The sequence below is a fragment of the Erithacus rubecula genome, assembly GCF_903797595.1.
Source record: "Erithacus rubecula genome assembly, chromosome: 3".
NCBI lineage: Eukaryota > Metazoa > Chordata > Aves > Passeriformes > Muscicapidae > Erithacus > Erithacus rubecula.
In genome coordinates, this window is record NC_136689.1 from 106,489,547 (window position 1) to 106,511,959 (window position 22,413).

Here is a 22,413-nt window from a genome sequence, read left to right on the forward strand (position 1 = left end):
AAATATCTAAACCTTCCTTTGTCTACCTTTGCTTCACATTCTCAGAAAAATTCTTACTCTAACCCTTAGGGATCATGTAAATCTATTCTGGGTGTTTTTAGTGTTTTTTACAATCCATATTTTGAAGCTACTCTTCTGTTTTTAAGGCATTTATGTTTACAACTGGATTTCTAGATTCTTAAATGGTTAATATGAAAAAATAAATGCAGGCTCATTAAAAGGATTCCTCAGCACAGATGGAAGCAAAAAATACTTAAGAATATGCACTTCACTTTAGTAAAACTCCAACCCTGCAAATTCAGTAAAGAGGGAGTGTAAGAACAAATACAGCGTGGAGGTTAGGAAGGTACCATGGTACAGGGTTAACCACAAGGAGCCTGTGAGTGACTTTTAGTCAGGAAAGATTTGATGGATCTTTTTAGTCAGACTCACCAACACCCACAGAAAAACCCTTCAGGACCTCTGACCTGGAGGGGCTGATCACCCAAGTCTTACTTGAGCGTTGGCTGATAAGCACTGCCATCTGCAGAACAGAAACAAAACTTCTTAATTGGTAATAGAACCTCCTTGACAAGTGTGGGTTTTGCACAGCACACCTCCAGCATGTCATACTGTCACTCTTGAAGGAAATGAGACAAGATCACTACATTATTTTGGTTTCTCAAAACTCTTTGGGAAGAAGTCTGGTCTCTGTTGAATTCAACAACAGTGAAATATTCATGAAGCAAAGCTACCACAGTGAGCCTGCTTGTCACAACGAGCCCACTTCAGAGTGGTTTACCATTTCTTAGCATTCAAGCTCAATCTACTACTTGGCAACTAAATTTTACAAGTGAACATACCAAATTATCTAGCAGGTTTCAGTGGATGAACACAGAGTCTGTTGCAACCAAAGCAAATGCTTACGCTTTTTCTGAATTGGAGGAGTCTGAATCAGTAATGAATGAGCCTTTTACCTTCATCCCAGAGCTGCCAGCCTTCCAGAAAGCAGTTTATGGTCAGAGTACTTGGTGCAAGCCTCCCAGCTCAGCTGGGATTGCTGGAAGAGCTATTATAATTAAAGATGTGTTACCAACTGTCCTGCTTTTGGCTGGGATAGTGTTAGTTTTCTTTCCCAGTGCAGTGCTGTGGTTGGATTTAGAGTGAGAACAATGTTGATAACACACTGCTGTTCTAGTTGTTGCTCTGTAGTGTCCAGGGATCCTTCAGCCTCTCATCCCACCCCACCAGGGAGCAGGTGGGGGACACAAAAAGTAGGACAGCTGATTCCAGCTGGCCAGAAGAGTAACACACACCATATGGCTCCATGTATAACCTGAGGCAGGGAAAGAGGGACAGCTGGCTAGGACCACCGCTCAGGAACTGACTGGGTGCTAGGCAATTGCACCCTCTTTAAACCACTTGTCAATTCTGGAGCTATGACTGGGGTGAAAGCTGCTCATTTTTATTAAGATTTTCAAAGGTTTTAGCCTGAGATCTCTCTCTGTTCAATGGGTTCCATCCCTTTTCCCATTCAGGAGTTGCCCCCATAACTCTTATTCACAGCCTGGGATAAGATTGCATAATTTGCAGGTAGCTGTTTCTGACACTTCATGAACATAAATTTAGTGAACAAAAAGTGTGCCCTCTCCAAAGGTGGCAAGTTGAGTCTTGACTCAAGTAACTTCAGACAAACAGGTCTGGGTCTGCAGAGTCCTTTCAGAGCCTGGTGCTCATCCAGGCACCCAATGCCTACTGATTTCTTTCATTATATTTTGCCATTCACACTGTATTACCATAACAATGACATCCTCTTATTGGTGGGGAGCAAGAGAAGTCTAATAAAAAGTCAGGATCCTTGTTAGTATTCTCATTTTCCTCTACTGGAGAAAATTAAAAAGTGTCCTTTTATAGTGACAAGGATGGGCAGATGGCCCTTTTTAAGCAAAGAAGATCAATTTTCACTGCTTTACATCCTAAAAATGTACTATCTTAGCATGATGTACAGAGAGACAGCTAGTAACCACATTTCTCTCTCAGTTTCTTGGCAGTGGAGTTCTCTTTCAAGTTCTAAAATACCAGCCTGAAGTCCCAGTGACTGGGACAAGCTGCCACAGAAAGAGTTTCTGAATTATCTGAAACATCCCCAAGCTGCCCACAATACCTAAGCTATTTTATACCACAGAGATTTTCCAAGAACTTCTCAGCCCAAAAGTATAGGGAATGCAGTGCCCAGCCAAAAGGCCACTGGGAATGAGAGCTTTTCTGGAGAATCCCACAGAACTCATAACAGCCCTCTCCTCGGCTAGCAATGAACCAAGACATTGGATCCTCTGGGATGCCATCCAGAGGGAATTCAGCAGGCTTGTGGAATGGACCAATGGGAACCTCATCATGCTTGACAAGGTCAAGGGCAATGTTCTGCACCTGGGTGAGGGCAACCCTCAACACCAGTACAGACTGGGGAATGGATGGATTGGGACTGGAGAAGGACTTGGGAATACTGGTGGATAAAAAACTGGACACAAGCCAGCAACGTGTGCTTGCAGGCCAGAAAGACTGACACACCCTTGCCTGCCTAATGAAAATTGTGGCCTTCTCTGGAGTTCCCCACACAAAGAACACGTGGATCTGCTGGAGGGCATCAAAAATGGTCAGAGGGCTGGAACTCCCCCCTTATGAGGAAATGCTTAGAGAGTTGGAGCTGTTCAGCCTGGAGAAAAGAAGGCTCTGGAGCGGCCAGAGCAGCCTTTGGATACATAAGAAGGATAGAAAGTGATTTTTCACCAAGGTCTGCAATGGCAGGACAAGGGGCAATGAGAGTAAAGATTTTAAACTGAAAGAGGGTAAATTTATATGGAATGTAAGGAAGATATTTTTTACATTGAAGATAGTGGGGCACTGGAACAGGTTACCCTGAGAAGCTGTGGATGTTCCATCTCTGGAAATGTTCAACACCAAGTTAGACAGGGCTTTGAAAGTTGTCCCTGCCCATGGAGAGAGGTTGGACTAGATGAGCTTTGAAGGTCCCCCCCTCAACCCAAACTATTATATGATTATATGACTGTACTGAAATGTAAATGTTTTCGTGTTTGAACCATTACATTTTAGTAAATAACCACATGGTAGTTTTTTAATTGATCATCATTTCAAGGCCTTCATCATCATTGTTTGTAAGGCAGCAGAATGATGAATGGAAGGAGATTAAATGGGGTATGCTGCCTTCTTGATACCCTAATCCAAACAAGCAAGTGGATTTACACCATAGAGACTTCCCCACGACAGCAGAAGAAATCTGGACTCCATATACTGTAAACATACCATACCAATAGCAATTTTTTTAAAAGGAGAAATCATATGTTTTTATACTTTAGCACTGAGATGACTTTTCCAACTCTATGCTAGATATTAAGGATTTCTATTAAATCCCTAATTTTATTTCTGTTGTTATTTATAGTTTAAATCAATTAATAGATGGTTTAATATACTATAATTAGATTGGACAGAGACATTAAAAAATAACCTGGGCCTCTAATTATTAGAGAATGGTGCTGTGAGTTAAGCATGCCTTGTAGCTTGCAATTTTCAAATATCAGGTGCAGCAAATGAACATTGTTGAGGCTGCCTGCTGGCTAGGGCAATAAGAGCTTTTCTCAGCTAGAAGCAATTTCTCCACAGAGCAAATCCTTCTCTTCCCACTACAAAATATGAGAGGAAATAAATAGGTCAAGCTTGTGGTGCTAAAGCACTGTGAGCTGTGAACCACAAATAAAATTAATTCAAAACAGTTAAACAGAGCCATGTTTGAAATATTAATAATACTTATCCCTGCTATTTTTCCAGTTTTTCTTGCTGGTTTTCCTACTACGAGTACTTCACTGTGCTGTGAATGAACATGAAAAGAAACAGCACCAAGAACTGATCAGGCAACCCTACAAAAACAAAACAGCAGCCTCACAGGAAAAAAGGAAAAATTATCGATATTAGTTTCCAGGGAAGCATTAAGAAAAACTTACATTAAAGTTTTTTCTAGAAAATCTTGAAAATTCAGTAACACTATTTCTTTTTAATTAGCTGCTGTAATTTACCTCCCTGCTGAGTCAATAAAAGGAAGACAAACCTATCTGTGTGTTGGATCCTTTTCCTTTTCACCTTACACCATAGTTGGCTTACTACAGCAAAGATGTACTCACAAAAAATTTTATATATATAGTCACAATAATTAGAACTCTTACACTGTGTTTCCTGACATCATTAGAAAAAGGAGCAAAAAATTTTGCATAGAATATCTTCATCCAGACTCAGGGAAATTAACTGGATTATGTGGTACAACATAAAGCTTCTATTCACAAAGCAGTTAGTAATTTTTCAGCCTTTACAGCTCCTCTGTGCTCCTTTGTTCAGTGGTGAAAAAGAGATTTAAGCAGGTAATTTGAGTAGAAGTATAAAAACCCACATTTCTACACCCTGTTGTACAACATTTGATTTAGCCCTGACAATGGAAAGGGGTCAACAGACCCAGGCATTCACAGGTTGCATGGCCTTAAGTAATCAATTTTTCTTCTTCCTGGATATTTTTAATGATATATCATTCCAAATGCATCATTCTTGGCCAAAAAGAAGTAAGGGGAATGGAGGGGGTACACATCCCAAAGAGCCATTGCCTGGGGTCTGGCTGGGCATCACATCTCCTGGTGGGAAGTGATGAGGAATTACCTCTGCATCCCCTTTTCTTTTTCATTCTTCACTTACTCAGCTTGACCCAGTTTTTGGTTTTTTCCCTTGCTTTTGCTCTTTGGATTTTTTTCCCTGTGCCACTGTGGGGAGGGAGTGTGAGGGTGGGTGAGGACTTACCTGCCAGCCAGGGACAGCCCACCACAGCCTCAAGATGTTGTAGACCATGGATGAGCATTTAGAAATGCTTGTTATAGGCTTGCTCTATTCTTCTGGCCTGCTATATCTAGGGCATCTTTATCTATTTTGCACATTATTCAGAGACAGACTACAAGGCTGTGAACAACTGATCTTGTCCAGCACAGACACTTTATATTCTTGTATATTTAATCCAGTAACCACCTATAGGACATTGCTTGATTTTCCCCATTATTCCACAATTCTTTTTCACATGCTGGTGTTTTTCAAGAGTGGAGTTGAGGGTGGAGACTAGACTAGACCATGACTTCAGGATCTATCAAGATCAGCTCTTCTTTATACAGAAAAACATGTTTTTCTTATGAATGACTCACAAGCCTTCCAAAGCCAGATTCAGAGGAGCTTCAACAACTTTATGAGGAGTCTTTTAACACAGTGCTAGGCACTTCAAAGAAATTAAATTGCTTCTCATTTTCAATGGAGTTTTACCAACAAAACCTACCTCCACCTACACTGTATTCAGCAGGGACTCAGGCCATTACATCAAGAATACCCAGCCACTTTAGTATAACTCTGCTTTCCAATTAGTTTTATAGACACAGTCACATACATGTTCACCTGCTTTCCCTCATTCAGAAAATTCCTTCTCTCTAGAGAACAGGCAACTTCAGAACTGTCAAATACTTGTTTACCTCTGCATACTCTTTCTGTAGCTTCTGATACTCACCATGGCTGGTATGGTGGTGTTATCCTCCAGTGACAGGCAATAAGGTGCCAATCTGGACAAAAACATTTGACTCCCGATCTCTCTTCATGTGTTCTGACTCCAGTTTCCCAGCAGGCATTGAAAGCAGTAAACCAATCTGATTAGCTGCTAAGCTAGCTGGATTGTCCACTGTCACAAGCTGCATCTGTAGATATTACCCACAGCTGTCCATGAAAACTACTCTGTAAATCAGGGATAGAAGGATGAATGACTGACTTGTCTTCCCAGTGTGCATACAAGCCTAAAGAGACTCAACACACTCAGACCACGGTCAGGCACTTAACTCTGTAGGGAAGTTTATGGACATTATGACATTTTCCCACCATCCCTCCCTCCCCAGCAATCCCTTGAAGACTAGAGGGCTGACTAGAGGTCTGACAGGACCACTCACAAACTACAGGATACTTGGGAAGATGTGAGGCTGTCTCAAGAAGGACCAGCACCTGCCAGTGTGCACAGATGAATCCTGTAGTGAGACATCCACCAAACTTGAAGCAGTAGTTTAATAAAAATATTGGATGTAAGGGTGATGCTTTTCTGAAGGCAGCCTTAAGCAGTCAGACTCAGTGGACACACCCATGCTGGTATAAACTGGCCTTATCCTAACAGCAATATTTAAGCTGGGGTAATCAGGCCTTTGTTACAGAAGAAGTGGATAAGAGAATGAAATAACCCTGAGGTTGTTGCTGGGTACCTGATCAAGATGTTTTCCCTTGTGCTTTTACTGCCTTAGAAGGTTCAAAGCAGACCCAAAGTAGGTGGCTCTGAGACCTGGATTCAAGAGAACAAATTTAGTTGCAATTCTTGGCTCTAGATTTGCATGCACAAAAAGTGACAGAGATTTATGGTCTCTCCTTCACAGGATGGGTCTGAATTTCAGTACCTTCTTAGAAAATGAAGTTAAAACTTCAATTGAATCTGTGATTGTTGCAAAGAAGGGTATAATAAACCCAGTACTTAGGGGTGGAAACAACACTAGAATAAAAACTCCCATCTGTCTGATGGAATTTGGTACAGACAAACCACTTAAGGACACAATTACTATTAAGTATCTGCATGAAACTTCAGAGGACATCAATTGCTCCTATGATTGAAGAAGACCCTAAATATTCCAGAGGAGGCACCCAAAAGAAGAGGATGTGTGTAGAAGACACATTGTAGAAGACATGGAAAACTATCAAAGTGGGCTGGGAATGTAGCTGGAGAAAGGACAAACTAGTCATGGGCCTTGAAGGTTGTAGGGTGACCCCAAACTTTCCTACTTCTCCCTCTAGAGAAGGAGTAATTGAGGGAGAAGAAAGAGGAGTCAGAGGATAGAACAATGAATCAAATTTCTTACCTCCTTGTCCTCTAGCTTCTTGTCCTTACCTGGATTTAGCGAAAGAGCTTGAGAAGTGGTGAGGCTGCTCAGCTGAGAAGGATTCCTGGCTGAAATCATTCATCATTCTTGGATGAACTGCTGGTTGCTGCTTAGTTGGCAATGTGAGGCACACTGGCCTGCACAACAGGACTAAGGAAATTTGGAAACCTAGGCATACCTGCCACTCTTTTCTGTGGAAGATGTATGCCAGAGCTTTTTTGGGTGAGGACAACACAGTGACCTGGCACAAGGTACCTGCTTCATCCCTTCCTGGCATGAAAGAGACAGGAGAGAGTGTAGATATTTGAAATTGGAAGAGAGGAAAAAGGGGTTTTGGTCTGAAGGGGTTTTTGAATTCCTGGTGAGACAAAATACAGGGCAGAGATGAGCTGTAAGCTTTCAGGGACATGGGGAGATGATGTTAGAAACAAACACACCTCCCAAGTGATGGGCAACAACTGGTAAGGATTTGCTCCAATATTCTCATATCCAAGAACAGGGGTCTCTGAAAAGACATCCAGTAGTTCTTCAAGAACAGCAGCAAAATGGTGTTCCCTCCAGCCAACTTCAAATTACATATGATAGTTATTCAGTCCTACTGGATTTACTCAGTAATTTTGAGAAATGATGTTTGAGGGGCTGCATGAATTGGACTCAGAGGCTCTTCCCTGTTTGGAGACCATAATAGTTATAGCTTTAAATGCTATTCAATTTAAATGCTGTAATGTTTCACAATCATGTATTTAAACACAGAAATCTGTTTATTTACCCAAACAAAACAGAGGAAATGATTCCAGCCCTCAGGTTTTGAATTCTCATTTAAATATGTGAACATCAGTCCACAAGTTAGAGATGTTTGTGTATCTATGTACCTCCAAAATACTCATATTTCATAGGCTTTTTCACATTAATATTCACCAACAGTATCACAAAAGTTCTTTTTCTTTTACATAACTGTAAGCAACAGTAATTCTAGAAACACTAGAGAAAAAAAAAGCATAGCAATGTCCACAGTTACAAGAAAAAGTGCACATTACTTGGTCACAATCACAGTCATTACTTGGAAAACTATATGTAACAAGTAGATATAAAATATCACTGATGCCTTAAACTCATCGTCAAAAACGGAATTACATAAAATTTTGTACATGAAATAAGGCAAATTTAGGAATGCACAAGAAACTTGTTATTCAACAAAAGCTAAACAACAGAACAGATAGTACAATAAGCATAAACTAAATACCTTTCTCTATATACTTAAAAAGAAGCCTGCCATAGTGCACAAAGAAAACACCATTAATGTGTAATCAATATTATAAAATAAGAAATAGAGGGGTTGGGAAGAGTGGGGAAGGGGAGAGAAGAGTTTTATTATAGTTGCAGCTGCATCCACTTACAGTTTTGTACAGGTTTTAGCTAGGCCTGGAAATTATACAAATTATACCAGAAGTGTCAATGACCTTCCTTGGTAAGATTTTTTGTTTAAATTAAGGAAAAAAATAAATACACACAAGAGTGCAAATTTTCAGATTGTCACTTGCAACCTCTTAACATTCATCATCTACATCCAATCACAACTAGAGGGACTTGTATAAGACAGCAGCAGTGATCATGGAGTCAGATGAGCTCACCGTAAGAAATCAAATCATCTTTTTTTTTTTCTCAACGATATGTCTTTTTTAAAAAACGCTCAACTCTTTATTAATTGCTAATAAAGCTGCAATATATTACAGAATGGAGTTGAGAATGGCATGAATGCAGGAAATGCATACTTCCTTTGGAAGGTATTCCATAGATGACAATTTACAGTACACAGGGGAGGAAATTATCCAGCATCAAGAGTTACTCCTTGTAGAAAGAATATGAAGTTGGGGAGAAGGGCACAGCCAGGGATTCAAGAGAGGAAGGGGGGACTTAAAATAGCTCCTCAAAACATTTTCAGGACCAGTGAAAAAGTTTACCAAAGTAAAAATGAAAAATCTTGAATGAAAACAAAAATCTTTTGTTTCGTTTTTTATAAAAATTACATTTTTTTTAAAATACAAGATCCTTTTCATTGCAATTGTGCCCTGTAGCAATAGGACATTTGGCAATGTTTTGCCATATACTGCAGCTTTAAGTCCAATGAGTCAGTATCACATTCCACTAATATTGCACTTGGATCTTGAACCACTTGTTTTAAAAAACCACCACAGCATCTTCTGTTTCCTCCACTTGTTAGAATGAGTTAATTTCTAGCCACTTTTTCGATATTTATGCTGACACACTAAAACAAAAGCAATAGGCTGGACACAGTAAAGTACCTCAGAAATACCAGAGGCCGAAGTTCACTTGAAGCACCTTAACACATCACTTTATGGATCAAGAACAGTGTGGCATTACGGTAATTAACTCTCCTAAAAGACTGTGCAGTAACTGAAGTGTGTGCTCTGGGAAATCAAAATGTCATTAGTGGAAATTCTGAGATAAGACCAGGCCGGTGTGAAGGTCACATGACTCAGTTCTGCTGCAAAATGAGGTTTTCCAGTTCATCTGCAGAGCGCAGCAAGAAGGCGGCGGATTCTCGGTACCCTGCCACGAGCTGCCTCACTGCGTTGATCTCAGTCGGACTCAGCTGCGGCCTGGAGCTGGAGCTGCTGGAGGATCCAGAGCTGCTGGCTAACTGCCTCTTCATACTGAGATCTGTGGGACCTGCAGACAGCAAAGGGAAACAGAAGAAGCTTCAGATCCGCTGCCAGGGGCATTTCACAGGTACAAAGGCAGAGTAGCAGGACCTGCTCTCACATGAGTGCAGGTAGCAGAAATAAACAATTGGTCTGTTACCGGTCACCTTGACAGGAAACACAAAAATTTATATTTATGTACCACAGACCTCACTTACAGAACATGAGGGGCAAGTCCACTGCCAGCAGAAAATTACCCTCCAGGGCCATTTCCAACAGTGTGAGCCACTTGCACCCCAAGCCCTGCCCTGGGATCTGACAATGGAGATTAGGCAGAAGGTTCATCTCCTGTGCCTCCCCCCCAGCTCCAGCTGCCAACATAGACTTCATGGCAATATGCACACTTGCAATTTTTATCACAGAAAATCCAACTTATATTCTCTAGACAGCTATTTTCACATTTTATGCTTCAATCAGCATGTGGCCAGATTGAATCCCTTGCAGACGTAGATAAATGGTCACCCACATGACTTGCCTGACGCTGTCTGATCACTTACACAAATAGCTGCTCATGAATGAGATTAGGCTGGTGACAATCTGGCTGCCACAGTGAGGAGCACACCATCATCTGTGAGGGCTGCATACAGCTGGCAACACATTGCAAGGATCTTGTAAGGCCAGAATACTGACAAGAGATTCTGCAGCAATCACCATGCTGTTGTATTGGCAGCTCACAGCAATATGCTTAACACTTTTCTTCAAAAAAACATTCTCAAGACCATGAATACTTCATATAGAAGACAGCATTCCTGAGGGCAGCCTGCAGGTTACTGTGATTGGCAAAACATCTGCCATCATGAAATTTGGCTTTGTGTGGAATTTCCCTGGCTGTCTGATCAGTTATTAACCAGCTAAGATGCATGGGGCTGTAATGAAGTGTTTGCCATTTCCACTTAACACATTTTTTCTTCCTGGAGTGTAAATTTGGACAGGTAGAATTGGACTGAGGACTTTTTGGAACATATATAGAAGGATACAGATGGCAACTACACCTATGAAACAGTATATTCTGTGCAAATCTGGGAAATATTCCTCTCTCATTTTGGCAAATCTATACTTCTGGCAGGCAGAAGATCAGACTAGCCTGACCCTAATCTTAATACTCTCCTGGAAATTGGGATCAAGCTATCCAAAGAAATGTATCTTGCTTTCCTACGAGAAAAATGTCACTCTTCAATTTGATCAGGACAAAATATGTCAGTGCCAAGGTTTTCCAGCAAAGACTGGAATAATCTTAAAATTTAGCAACTGTCAAGCACACAGAACACACTAATTCCTACTCTGGAGGTTCTCCTAAATAATTCCACAAAATGTATAGGATTAAAAAACATAGACTCACAATCATAAGCACTAATGGAAAGAGATGTCTGATTTCCAGAAGCTGAAGACCTGATCATAAATCTTATTCATTTTCTTTCTTATATGTCTGTGTAGAGGTACAGGTGAGATCACAAAAAAAGTGGAGATTGCCATGTCCTCACAAAAACTGAAGTTCATGAAAAATCTCCCCTTGGGTGAATAAAAGCAGAGTTGGGGCTATGAAAATAAACTACTCAAAGTAGAAGGGTCCTATTAGATCTGATTTCCTGCTACACAACTACCACTTAGCTTTACAACTTGTATTATCTGGTTTCACACTGGTATAAATGAACAGAATCTTAAATGTTTTCCAGTGTACAAAGGATAAATTAAGTACAATTAGCTCAGTGAACTTGTTTTGGTGTGACCACACTGCAGGAAAATCATGATTGTGAAGAAGCTCAGAAGATATTTTTAAATAAAATCTTAACCCAGCATGGGGAAGAATGGTATACCAATCATAATGCAAGTTGGGCTGAATGGTTGTGAGATGCCATTAAAGACTTCTATATTTATTGAGGCAGTAGGGAAAAAGCTGCCACTGACATATTGAGGGCATTGTGCTCCACACAAACCTACTTTATGTTTTCTCTTTGACTTTCATTCATGTCACTGCCAAACACACACACACACACTCAATATCTGGCAGAATATTCTGCAGCAGAGCACCTCATTTTATGAAATGTAACTGAAGGGTTTTTCTCATTGGTAATCCAGATTTTAAGTGACAGAATAGGATATCAGTTCATGTCACTAATAAGTAAAATATACATGGAAATGGTGCTTGGTCATACCTCTCAGGTTTTCCTGACACAAACTGAGTGATTTCCTTTCACTGCTCTGAAAGGACAGCTAGGAGAAGATCATATGTCTAACATGCACAAACCAGTGTAAGTCCTCACAAGTATATAGGGTCACAGTTAGATGTCTGGATGAGTTTTCACAAAGAATGTTGTTTAATTCTTCAGAATATTTATCTTTGCATCCTGAAGGTACTGGAAAAAGCTGGATGGCAGCCTGCATAGACAGCAGACAATGACAACCCAAAAATCTTCTTGGTCTGGGAGATTTCTGTTGTGTCAGAGCTCTTGTATACAAAGAAAATATCTCAAATTTTAACATGCCTATCTTCTTCACACTACTTGGTAAGTTTATTTTTTAATTTCTATCTTACTAGGAAAATGGGATTTTACTTCACTCCCAACTCCTGCCTTATACTTAACAACTCACAGTGCTGTCCTCCTTCCCCTTAAAGAAAATCCCCCTGAGGGAAAAAAATAAAAAAGAAATACACAGAGACAATTTTCATAGCTATGATTTTGGGACAGTGAGAACACCCATGCCTATTCAGGAATGGAAACTGATGAAGAACCGAGCACAAAAATAAAAAAAAAACAAAAAAAACCCAAAAAACATGCTTCATGTGGAGATAAGGATTTTAGCTCTTTTAATTATGTTATGTGACCCCTACATCTCACCTCTAAAGCTTACCTATGACAGCCCAAGCTTTATATCTGGGAGAACACCTCACTCAGAGATTAGTTCCAGGATGTGTTATATTGGTCTCAGCTTTTAGACAGACACTCACTGGCAGTAATAAAGATTCTCAAAGGTTGGCCAGGCTGCTAAATACTAAAATACTATAACTTATTTGTAGCTTCATCAGTCATACCTGGTCATCTGAAAACTAAGGAATAAATGCAACCTATAAGTGCATTCTTGTACTGTAGATTTTTCCTGTGTAATTTTATGCAAATCAGCTATTGAAATAAGGAAACATAAACCTTACTCTTACCTACCATATCTCTTTAATCAGAAAAATAAATCACACTTTTCTGAAGGCTTAAAACAGCTTGTTAAGACACTGCATGTAAATCTATCTCCAGAAGCCATCACTGTAGGTTACTAAATGAACCATCATGTCTTTTAATAACTATCTTCACTATTTCTTTAGTGTACTTAATATTATTTATTAAGCTGCCAGTCCTCACAGGAACAAGAAAGTGTTTACTTGTAAAGAGGGAAATCTGAATATTTTCGCAATGAATTTTGCAGTGTCAGGTTCCTCCAAGATGTTACTGCACATTTTAGCATACTGCTTCCTATTCTGGAGTACTCAGGACTATTAAAAATCTTGATTGCAAACATTATCAGGTTCCACAATGTCTGTTGAGCAAGCAAAAATTAAGTATATATCACAGAGATTAGGACAGGAGATTAATTTCCATTTTTTTCTTTCTCTTAGTGCATATTGCCATAACACAAAACTGCCACCTTCCATGTTTTTGTAATAGCACAACATTCTCATAATCAGTGGATTTAAAAATTGCTCAGATAGACCCTTTCTTTGATACTCTTTCAGAAGACTAAAGTATTGTTCCTCTCCCTCTTGTTTAGGCCATCTGATTGGCACTTTAATATGGGAATAGTTTTTATTTACTATCTCTGTCCAGTTACATTGATCTAATTTCCCCTGTGAGGTGCAATTGTTCCTGTTGGAACCACATCAGGCTGAATATGAAAACTCTAAAAACCCACTCTTCATGTGCTAGACAAACATTTATCAAATTAGCTGCTAGAAATGTCTGCCATTAAATACACTGTGGCTTTTTCTGTAAATTAAAAGACTTTATTGGAAGTAGTTATTGCCTCATGCACTACTCATTACCAACGTGATTTATATCAAATTCCAAAATATGGGTCAGATGTAGATGTGTTGATACTGATTGCTCAGACACTATCAACTGTCTCAGCAAAATTCCCTTAAGAATTGTATGTTGTCACTTGGGTAGCTACCAATCTTATAATTAACAACTACTGAAAGAATAATAAATGTGTCAGTGACTCTCAGAATGATTATCACTATTGTAGATAACAATGTAAGTAAAAAATATTTTTTAAAAGCTTTATGTGCTTAAGCATCTACAAGTTCATTAATAGTTAAGCAACCTTTTTCACCAGTGATAATGCAGAAAGCAGTGACACTTATTTAGACAAAAATACATTTGACTAGTCTTCAAAATCTCCTGTGTGTATATATTTTCTATTGCACCTATTCTCCTCTCCCATTTTTTCCTCATGAGTGGCTTTAGAGGAGAGGCTGGACTACATTCTTATATACTCCAATAAAACTAAATGGAAAAAAAAAAATGAAGTATGCTACCTTTCCTTTCCAAATTAGATGTATTTCTTGCAATAAGAATACTTTGTGATATTATGTATCTGTCAATGCTTCTTTTCCTCCTGCCTTCAAACATAGAGCAGATGTACCTAAAAGTATTATTTCAAGTGCCAGGATAAATCAAGAAAACAGGGACTGATGAATTGGACCTTTTAAGCTTCTTTCTCCCTTCTACACCTCTCCCTCTGGAAGACACATCTTTGCTACTTTAGACAGCAGGAAAAAAAGGCTGTCTTGCCTGAGGAAAGTGGTATGAAAAACACAGAAATGCCTACAGCCATAATTTCTTTTCAGTGATCAGGAAAGAGTGGTTTGTGATTAAATGATTATGTGAGATCCTTCCTATCCACCACAGGAGATTAATTATGTGGTATATACTGTGTTGCCTTAACAGTTGTCACCTCAGCTTTGCACAGAGGCAGGAAAGTAGGATAGTGACCAGTACATCCACAGCCATTCCATTCCCATCCCTGCAGTGGGAACAGAGTAGTACTTGCCTGTGCCATGTATCTGTCAATTTGAAGAGGATGAGGAAGGAGGAAGAGGAATATGGGGAAGGTCTTAACAGAAAATTCAGCCAGCATTTTCCTGGAAGAAATTCCCTTTTGCCAAAAATATAGGTCAAACCATTTAACTTCTGCCAACTCCACCTTTTGGGTTTTTAAACAGGTTTAAACATACTGTCCCTGGTTCCTAACTCTATCACTCTTGGTCTGTTTCTTCATGCTCCAGGCTCTGCGTTAGAGACAAACTACATTCTCTTTCCCTTCTCTCCACTTTAATGTCATCAGGGTTAGCACTGAGAATACAAAAGACTGCAAGAGTAGAGATATAAAGAATATATGGAGGGAGGAACCACAGCAAAAACCCCATTCAGTCCTTACATTCTGGCTAGTCAACCTGTGAGTAACCTACTCAGCACTTCAAAAACTAGCTACAAATTGGATATTCTCATCTGCTGGCTTTTTCCCCCAAAAGGGGGAAAAATTTTTGTTACCAAAAATATCACCAAGTTTATCATCAAGTTCATCACCAGGTTTATCAGTGCTATCTATCATGCAAGTGCCAAGATTTTACAGAAGGTTACAGCTTGGCCAAAAATTTGGATGGGGAAAGGAGGCACCCTCCCTGCTGCCTCATGAACAACTGCACAGGAGTGCTCAGTACTCCTCTCCCTGGCACAGATCAGCATAGTCCTGCTGATCCTTGGAGCAAGGGCTCCAGGAGATTTCCCAGCTACTCTGCTGCCTTCAGCAGGGCTGCATCACCTGGAGAGTCAGGATGCACAAGGACCAGGAAGGCTGACTGGCATATGGGTGAGAGCCTGGCTAAAGCAGGGAGCAGCTGGGAGGGCAGAGCCTCTGGAAGGGAGCAGCAGGGAGGGGTGAGCAGGGCCAGGATTTGTCATGGTGTGAACATAATGGGATGCAGCCCAAGAACTCACCTGAGCTGGAAGGGGACTGGACGTTCGTGGTGCCTGGGATGCAGTGCTGAGTTGTGGCTGTGGTGGAGGTAGGCTGCAGATCTGTGGACAGAAATGGAGACACAACACTTTGTCTTACTGTGACATGAAGGCATATCCTCCATGGCCAGTCCAACACCGAGTCTGAAACACACTCTTTACAGACACAAAAGGAATTGACTGACATTTCTGGCTAGAAAACCAGACAATGAGGCAGAAGAAACAGTCCCAAATTACCTCCAGGAAATTTAGCTCTGGCAGTAGGAACACATTCCACAACCCTTAGAGAAAATGGACTTCAGGAAATGAAGCAGTTGCAAAGACCATGACTCCAAGGAGCCCAACACAACTTCATAGAGTGCTGACAGTGATCAGGAGAGAGCAGACAGCAACTCACTGGACTGAAATATACACAGAGACAAGCCAATCCTACTCCCTCAGGAGACACTCAGGCTTCATTCAGGGACTTCAACACTCCTGATGGTATCAAGAGATTTTTCTCCCAACATTATCTCCTGTCCTCACCCTCCTGCCCTCAAGCTAGATATTTTCCAAACTCAGTCCAGGAATGATAGAGGAGAGAGCTGAAGCCTTTGTGGCTGACTAAGAGCTGTCAGGCAAATTTGTTTACATTCATTGAGCTATTGCACCTTGAAGGTTCTCCATTCAGTTCTATAACAGGAACTGCATGAGCCTTAAAAAAAGAGAGCTGTGGAAATCTACCCTTCTCAAAGAGTAGCTGTCCTTTATCACCTAAACCAATCAAACATGAAATGACCAAAGGCTTCTGCCCAGCCCATGTTCAGGCTGACAGACACTCTGTCAACCCACAGATTGCTTGGTGAATGTTTCCAGCCAAGCTTGATTGGCCTAAAAAAGTTTAAAAGGAGGGAGAAAAGACACCTTGATGCTGTAAGACCAAGTATTTTCCTCCTGTGCGTTTTTGCCAGCCCATAATGAAGGAGGGGTCATTGCACAAGCTGCTACATTCTGTTGGCTCACATTGAGCTATTCCATGAAGGCTTGCCCCGTGCAGTTGTGTGAGGAGCTAATTATGTCTCTGTAATTAGCCATGTGGAAGGACAGACCTCCCCATTTGGAGGGAAGCACTGCAACAGCAGGCAGAGAGAGGTCCCTGAACCAGAGCCACCAAACAGTTGGGCAAACAGATAGCTAAGTCTGTAAGGTCAGGGTAGGGATGAACTTTATGTGGAGGAAATAGCCAAATCAAATGAGTCACAGAATACAAAATATATACATCAGCTGGACTACTAGGCAGAGAGTTAATTGGACATTAATTATTATATTGCTGTGGGGGAAGGCCCAGAAATAGGTAATCAAGCAGTGAGTTTTAGATAGCTATTGCAGCTACTGCAACTTCCTTTTTTTTCTGTTTTAGCAGATATAAAAAAACAAACCATATTTGTCTATACACACATTCTGACTGAGGTGCATATTTGTTTTTACACTAGGAGAACATCTGTAAAGGTGACAAGAACTTTTGATAGGTTAGTATATTGAAAAAGAATTGCATTTTTAAATTCGATCTTAGTTCCTGAAAACAATTCACAAGTAAATATCCTCATTAACCATTTTAACAGCCTTGCATATGTTGGGAACAAGAGTCCTTGACCCAGTGACTGCAAACAAGGGTCCCATGAAGTCTGTCAGAAAGACAGTGGTTACCCCTGCCAACTGCAACTCCAACCACTCCTCTTGCCTACCAATGGGCACATCAGAGAGGACTGACAGATCTCACTGACCTCCAAGTCCTCCCACTTCACCTGTGGAGAAAACAGCCACCAGAGCCAGAGCAATTTACCCTTAATATCTGAGACATAATTAGGTTGGCTCCTGTCTGGTTTTGTGTCAATGAGAGTAAGGAATGGACGGAGTTGCCTTTCCACAACTTTCCTAATGATCTTCCTGAAATGGCAAGTGGATCACATATCACCAACTTAACCAGACTAGCATCAACAACTGGTTTCCAAGTCCTGGCACACAAAGACTTTTGGTTCCTGGAGCTCATGTACTTTGGCTGGTGTAGGATGCCTATGGAAAAGAGGGACACCTTTGCACAACCTTTCAACTGTGCACAACCATATGGGAGAAGTGCAATGCCTTACTGCCTTTCAAAGTAAAAGTGCATACAGACAAAATTATCCAGTGCAAGTAGGGAAAGGCAAGCAACAAGAAATGGTTGAGTATATGTCTGTATACAAACCTGTCTTGAGTTTTAATTGTGAAAAAAACACTGGAGTCCTCTATGTTAAAGACCCAAAGAAGATGTGGCTTCCAATCAGAAGGCAAGATGAATTGATGGTATTTAATTTGTACATTATTTTTTAGAATTGCATGCCGAAGTGACATAGAATACTTTTGCCTAAACCCCACAATTCACTGCAAAATGGGAGTTATGAAAATGTATCCTATTACAAGAAGTTTGAAGGGAAAAACAAGTACACAAAACAGTTGTGATTCCTCACAGTTTAAGATTATATGAATCAGGACAATATTGATGGGTTCTGCTGACAAATAACACATGGGGAGTTTAATCCTAGTCTTAGTTGGGTAAAAGGGCAAATGCCAACTGTTTTCAGTGGGAATGGGTTCAGATTCTCTCTAGACATAATGTAAAAGACAATTTTAAAGTTCTTGTGCTTTTTCACAAAAAAACCCCAAGATTTCCATGGCTTGTCTTACTCTTAAGAAAATACTTGATCAGAGACCGTATTCAGTGCATCAGATGTGCTCTTCATGACTATGGAAACAATAGTAGTCCTCATTCACTCTGAGTCAAAGAATTTTGGCAACTAAAGTATTATCTATTTAAAGACTTGAAAACTTAGCACAAATAATCTAGAGACCTCTGGGAATTATGGAGGCAAGGGGAGAGGAAGAAGATGTGACTGAAGGTCTCCAGCACATCACATTCTAATAACTCCTTGCAGGCTGCAGTCCTGACAGTATTTTGAAAATTGCTGAGTATGCTGAATATAGAGGCTGTAGCTGAGCAATTGTCATCTAGCCTAAGTCAGCCCCTCTACCTGAACTGGTACTGTCATCAGCCAGAGAGGGATCAGCCAGGGCAAAACCCCAGGGTTTTCTTCATCCTATGAGACATTTCTTTGAATACAGTCCTGGGAGTCAATAAAACCTCAGGCTTCCAGAGTAACCCCGTTTTTCTGACAGACAGACAATACCTATCAGAAGGATGTTGCTCTGCATCTGTACAAAATCAATATAAGGGATAATTTCAAACAAACACTACAATATGCTTATTTTTTTTTGTTACAAAAGCATGCCAATGTAAGAAGAAAACAATGTTGTCTAAATAAATGACACCACTTGTTTTTTGCAGAGGGACATACGACCTCATATTTACCTTATCATTTTTAATCTAGAGTATAAATGAATATGCTGATTTCTCATTTAATGCTTGGTATGCCAGATCCTCATGTGCAGTAAACTGAAGTAGCCGGTGAGAACATGTGACCAATCTATGTCAATTCATTTGTGTTACACAATATGGAGTTGAGTGTTTTGAAACTTGAGCCAAAAATATAGTAATGGACTCATTTTGTGATCAGTGTAGGAGAAGACTGTAATGATAAGGTCATACAAAATTACGCAAACTGACTGAATATCTAACCTGGGATTTTTTTTTACTCAGTTTTGTTAGAGGCTTATGATTCAGACTTGCCCTATTGTGCATTAGTCCCTTGAAACTGGAAAGATACTAGCATGCAGGGAGCAAGTACTTTACTCAGCAGTAGCTGTTTGCAGGATTGTGCTCCTGCTCATTATGTGATAATAGCCTATAGATATTGAACCCCACGGACTGGCTTTCTGTACGGCAGGGGGAAATACACATCCACACATATACACACAGGCACAGTTTGTAAGGAAACTCACCACTGCTAGAAGCATCATTGAGATTTAGCAGCCCACCTCCTAGCCCTCTGTAACTATGGTAACTGTAGGTCCCATTGCCGTTGATGTACAACACCTCCTGCGTGCTGGAAACAGCTGATGTTGAGTAAGTGACCTGGGCTGGCTCCTGTTTGCACTGCTTGTCAGCTGGAGCAGCCTCATCCTGCACAAAAACAACAAAAGGTTTGGAATTATGGCTACATTTCACCTTGCATGTGAAGGTCTTTTCCATTGTTAAGATTCTATATCTATTGTTTTCACAAAAGAGAAATGAATGTTAAACAAGCACAGATAAGTTTCTGATTGACAAAATATTAGCACAAAAGAAACAATGGAAATAAGCAAGAATACAAGGTTTCCTAAAAATCTAAGAATATTCATTTATTTATGCTCCACAAACCAACCACACTGTTTCTCAAAGGAGAACATGTACCCTCTCATCATGAAGAGCTCACAGTCTTCAACTCTGTCTAGAAAGAGTGGGAAATCATAGGAAATAGCCATTTCCCAAGTACCACAGTGACTCTTACAAGTCAGAGTCCCATATATTTCTGTATAAGATAAACCAATACAGAATGCACCATCTACTTATTTTCATGTATCAGCCTCAGAAATGACAGAGGGAACAGAGGAATAGAATAAAACTGAATTCCCATGTTTGGAGAAGGCTGAGTGTCCTTCCACACAAAGACCGAAAGTAAGGATGCCTCCACAAAAGTGACTTGAATACTGTTATCTGTGTAAGAGCAGTGCCTGTTTGTACACCATGAGTTTTCCTCAATGCTTCCTGTTTGCCTCTTTGATGATTGCATAATGTTTAACAGAATTTAGCACAACAGCCCTTCAATTTTCCCTGAAAAGAGATGTTTCAGGTGAAAGTGTGTTATTTCCCATCTGTACACACTGTATCTACTTCTTAGAGTATTTCACCTCCACTCCTGATCACAGAATGGCATGGTAGCAACTTTATTAATGACACAGGTGAAATAATGAAAAGCTTTAAGAGAAGATTTAATGCATTTTAGTAGTTGGAAACAAGGAAAACCAGCACTGCTCATCTTGCCACAGGGACCTCAGTGATACAAAATCTGTATGTATTTGAACATTTTCTTTGCTTCTTGACTTATTTATGGGTCGCATTTTACACTCTCATCTGATGAAAACATATTTTAGTGTTTTCAAATAAAATGGATCTATGGAAGTTTTGTTTTTAAAGGACTTTCTCAGAGTAGTTAACTAAAACAAACAAACAAAAAAGATCTGCTAAAATTACCTCCCCTTTGTGTAAGACTTTTGTCTATTTTATGCATCTCTGCTCTGCACAACTCTTATGGTTCATAAATATACCAAACTTATTAAGAATTTTATAAAATATCTGAAACCTTTCCTACAGTTTTTACCTAGAGACATGAAATAGCTCAGGCAGTGTCCAGTCTCTGTGCTGTAAAAAGCATTGAAGTAAAAAGGTTTGTGAATCCTGTATGTATTAGGAGCAGTTGTTGGTTCCACTTCTCAAAAAGACACTATCAACTCTTCTTATATGAAGACATCCCTGTCTTGCAGGTATTTATTGGTTAAAGAGACTTTCACTGAAGCACAATTGAGATAACTCAGGAGGAGGGATATATATATACCATTAACTGAAATTTTAATATTCAATAGAGAATGCTGAACCATCAGACAATTAACTACATAAACAATAAGAATGAGGCCTCTTGGGCAGTAGATGAGCTAAGACAAAACTTTAAGAGAGTTGGCCAAAGTGATCTCCTGAGCATTTTCTTAAGTAATAATAATCTTAAGCAAATGGCCAGAATTGCAATGTATTTTTTTGCCAGGAGTTCAACTTCAATATAACTTACCTTTTATCTCCAAAAATCATTGATATCTCTTATGAGAGAAAATATATTATTTCCTCAGAGAATATTCACAAGCTACAAAGTAAAGTTCTATCTTGGCAACACAGCTTAACTCCTCGTCCAAAATCTTAGCACTCTCAAGACTCAGATGTTCAGCCTCCTTATGTCTAAAACTAAATGATACTTTCTGCCATAGACTCAATCAGAGCCTCATTTTTTATTTCTTTTTTCACAGAGCAGAACTTCTGCAAAACTATCAAGGACTAAACTGTGTTCAAGGGGCATAGTGCAAACAGAAATATCTCCTAAAGCTGAGCAGAGTGTTCAGGATTTGTGTCCTTATACTCGCTGTCTGGAACCCACATATTTGCTGGCCTTGGATTTACAGGTCTTCCAGAGCCCCGCTAGTCAGGGCACTGAAGCCTGGACTGGAAGCTTGTCTTGGGTTGCAATATAGGATGTGGCCAGAAATGGGCATTCTATTGTCATCTGTTGAAGCTGGGTGGGGCAGTGATTCCTTATCTCTGTGGAACATATTATCTGCTAATGGGCCATCTTTAAAACCAGGTGGGGCAATCTTCTTTATCTTTTCCACAACCCATCCTCCCTCCAGGAAGATATCATCTGCTGTTAATGGGCCATTCAGTCCCACTGTATGACTGATAAAATTATATCATCCACTGGGAGATGCTCCACCCAGGGGGAGGAGCCAAGCCTTTCCTACCTAGATAAAAAGTTGAGATTTTGGACAAGTTAGCCGTCATTCCACTGGATTCCAGAGGAAAACCGGCCCTTTCCACATCATTTCTGGACCTTCAGAGGGAAGCTGCACCTTTCTACAGGAGCACTGCTTCAGCTGAACCACATCTGCCACTGCAGGAGGACTGCAGCCACCATTTAATGGGACTGTTACCAACAC

At 40.2% G+C, this 22,413-nt stretch overlaps 1 protein-coding gene across 4 annotated transcripts in view; it reads right to left on the reverse strand.

Moving 5' to 3' along the window:
- Nucleotides 1-7,717: 7,717 nt before the first annotated feature.
- NOL4 (nucleolar protein 4) overlaps nucleotides 7,718-22,413 on the reverse strand; it is a 185,820-nt gene continuing 171,124 nt past the window's right edge. For all 4 annotated transcript variants that reach the window (XM_079302951.1, XM_079302950.1, XM_079302952.1 and 1 more), the window contains 3 exons: nucleotides 19,618-19,798; nucleotides 15,685-15,765; nucleotides 7,718-9,668 (listed from right to left, as the gene is read on the reverse strand). In XM_079302951.1, the coding sequence (XP_079159077.1) occupies nucleotides 9,475-9,668; nucleotides 15,685-15,765; nucleotides 19,618-19,798 (456 nt within the window). In that variant the 3' untranslated portion in view covers nucleotides 7,718-9,474. The remainder of the gene's footprint in view (nucleotides 9,669-15,684; nucleotides 15,766-19,617; nucleotides 19,799-22,413) is intronic.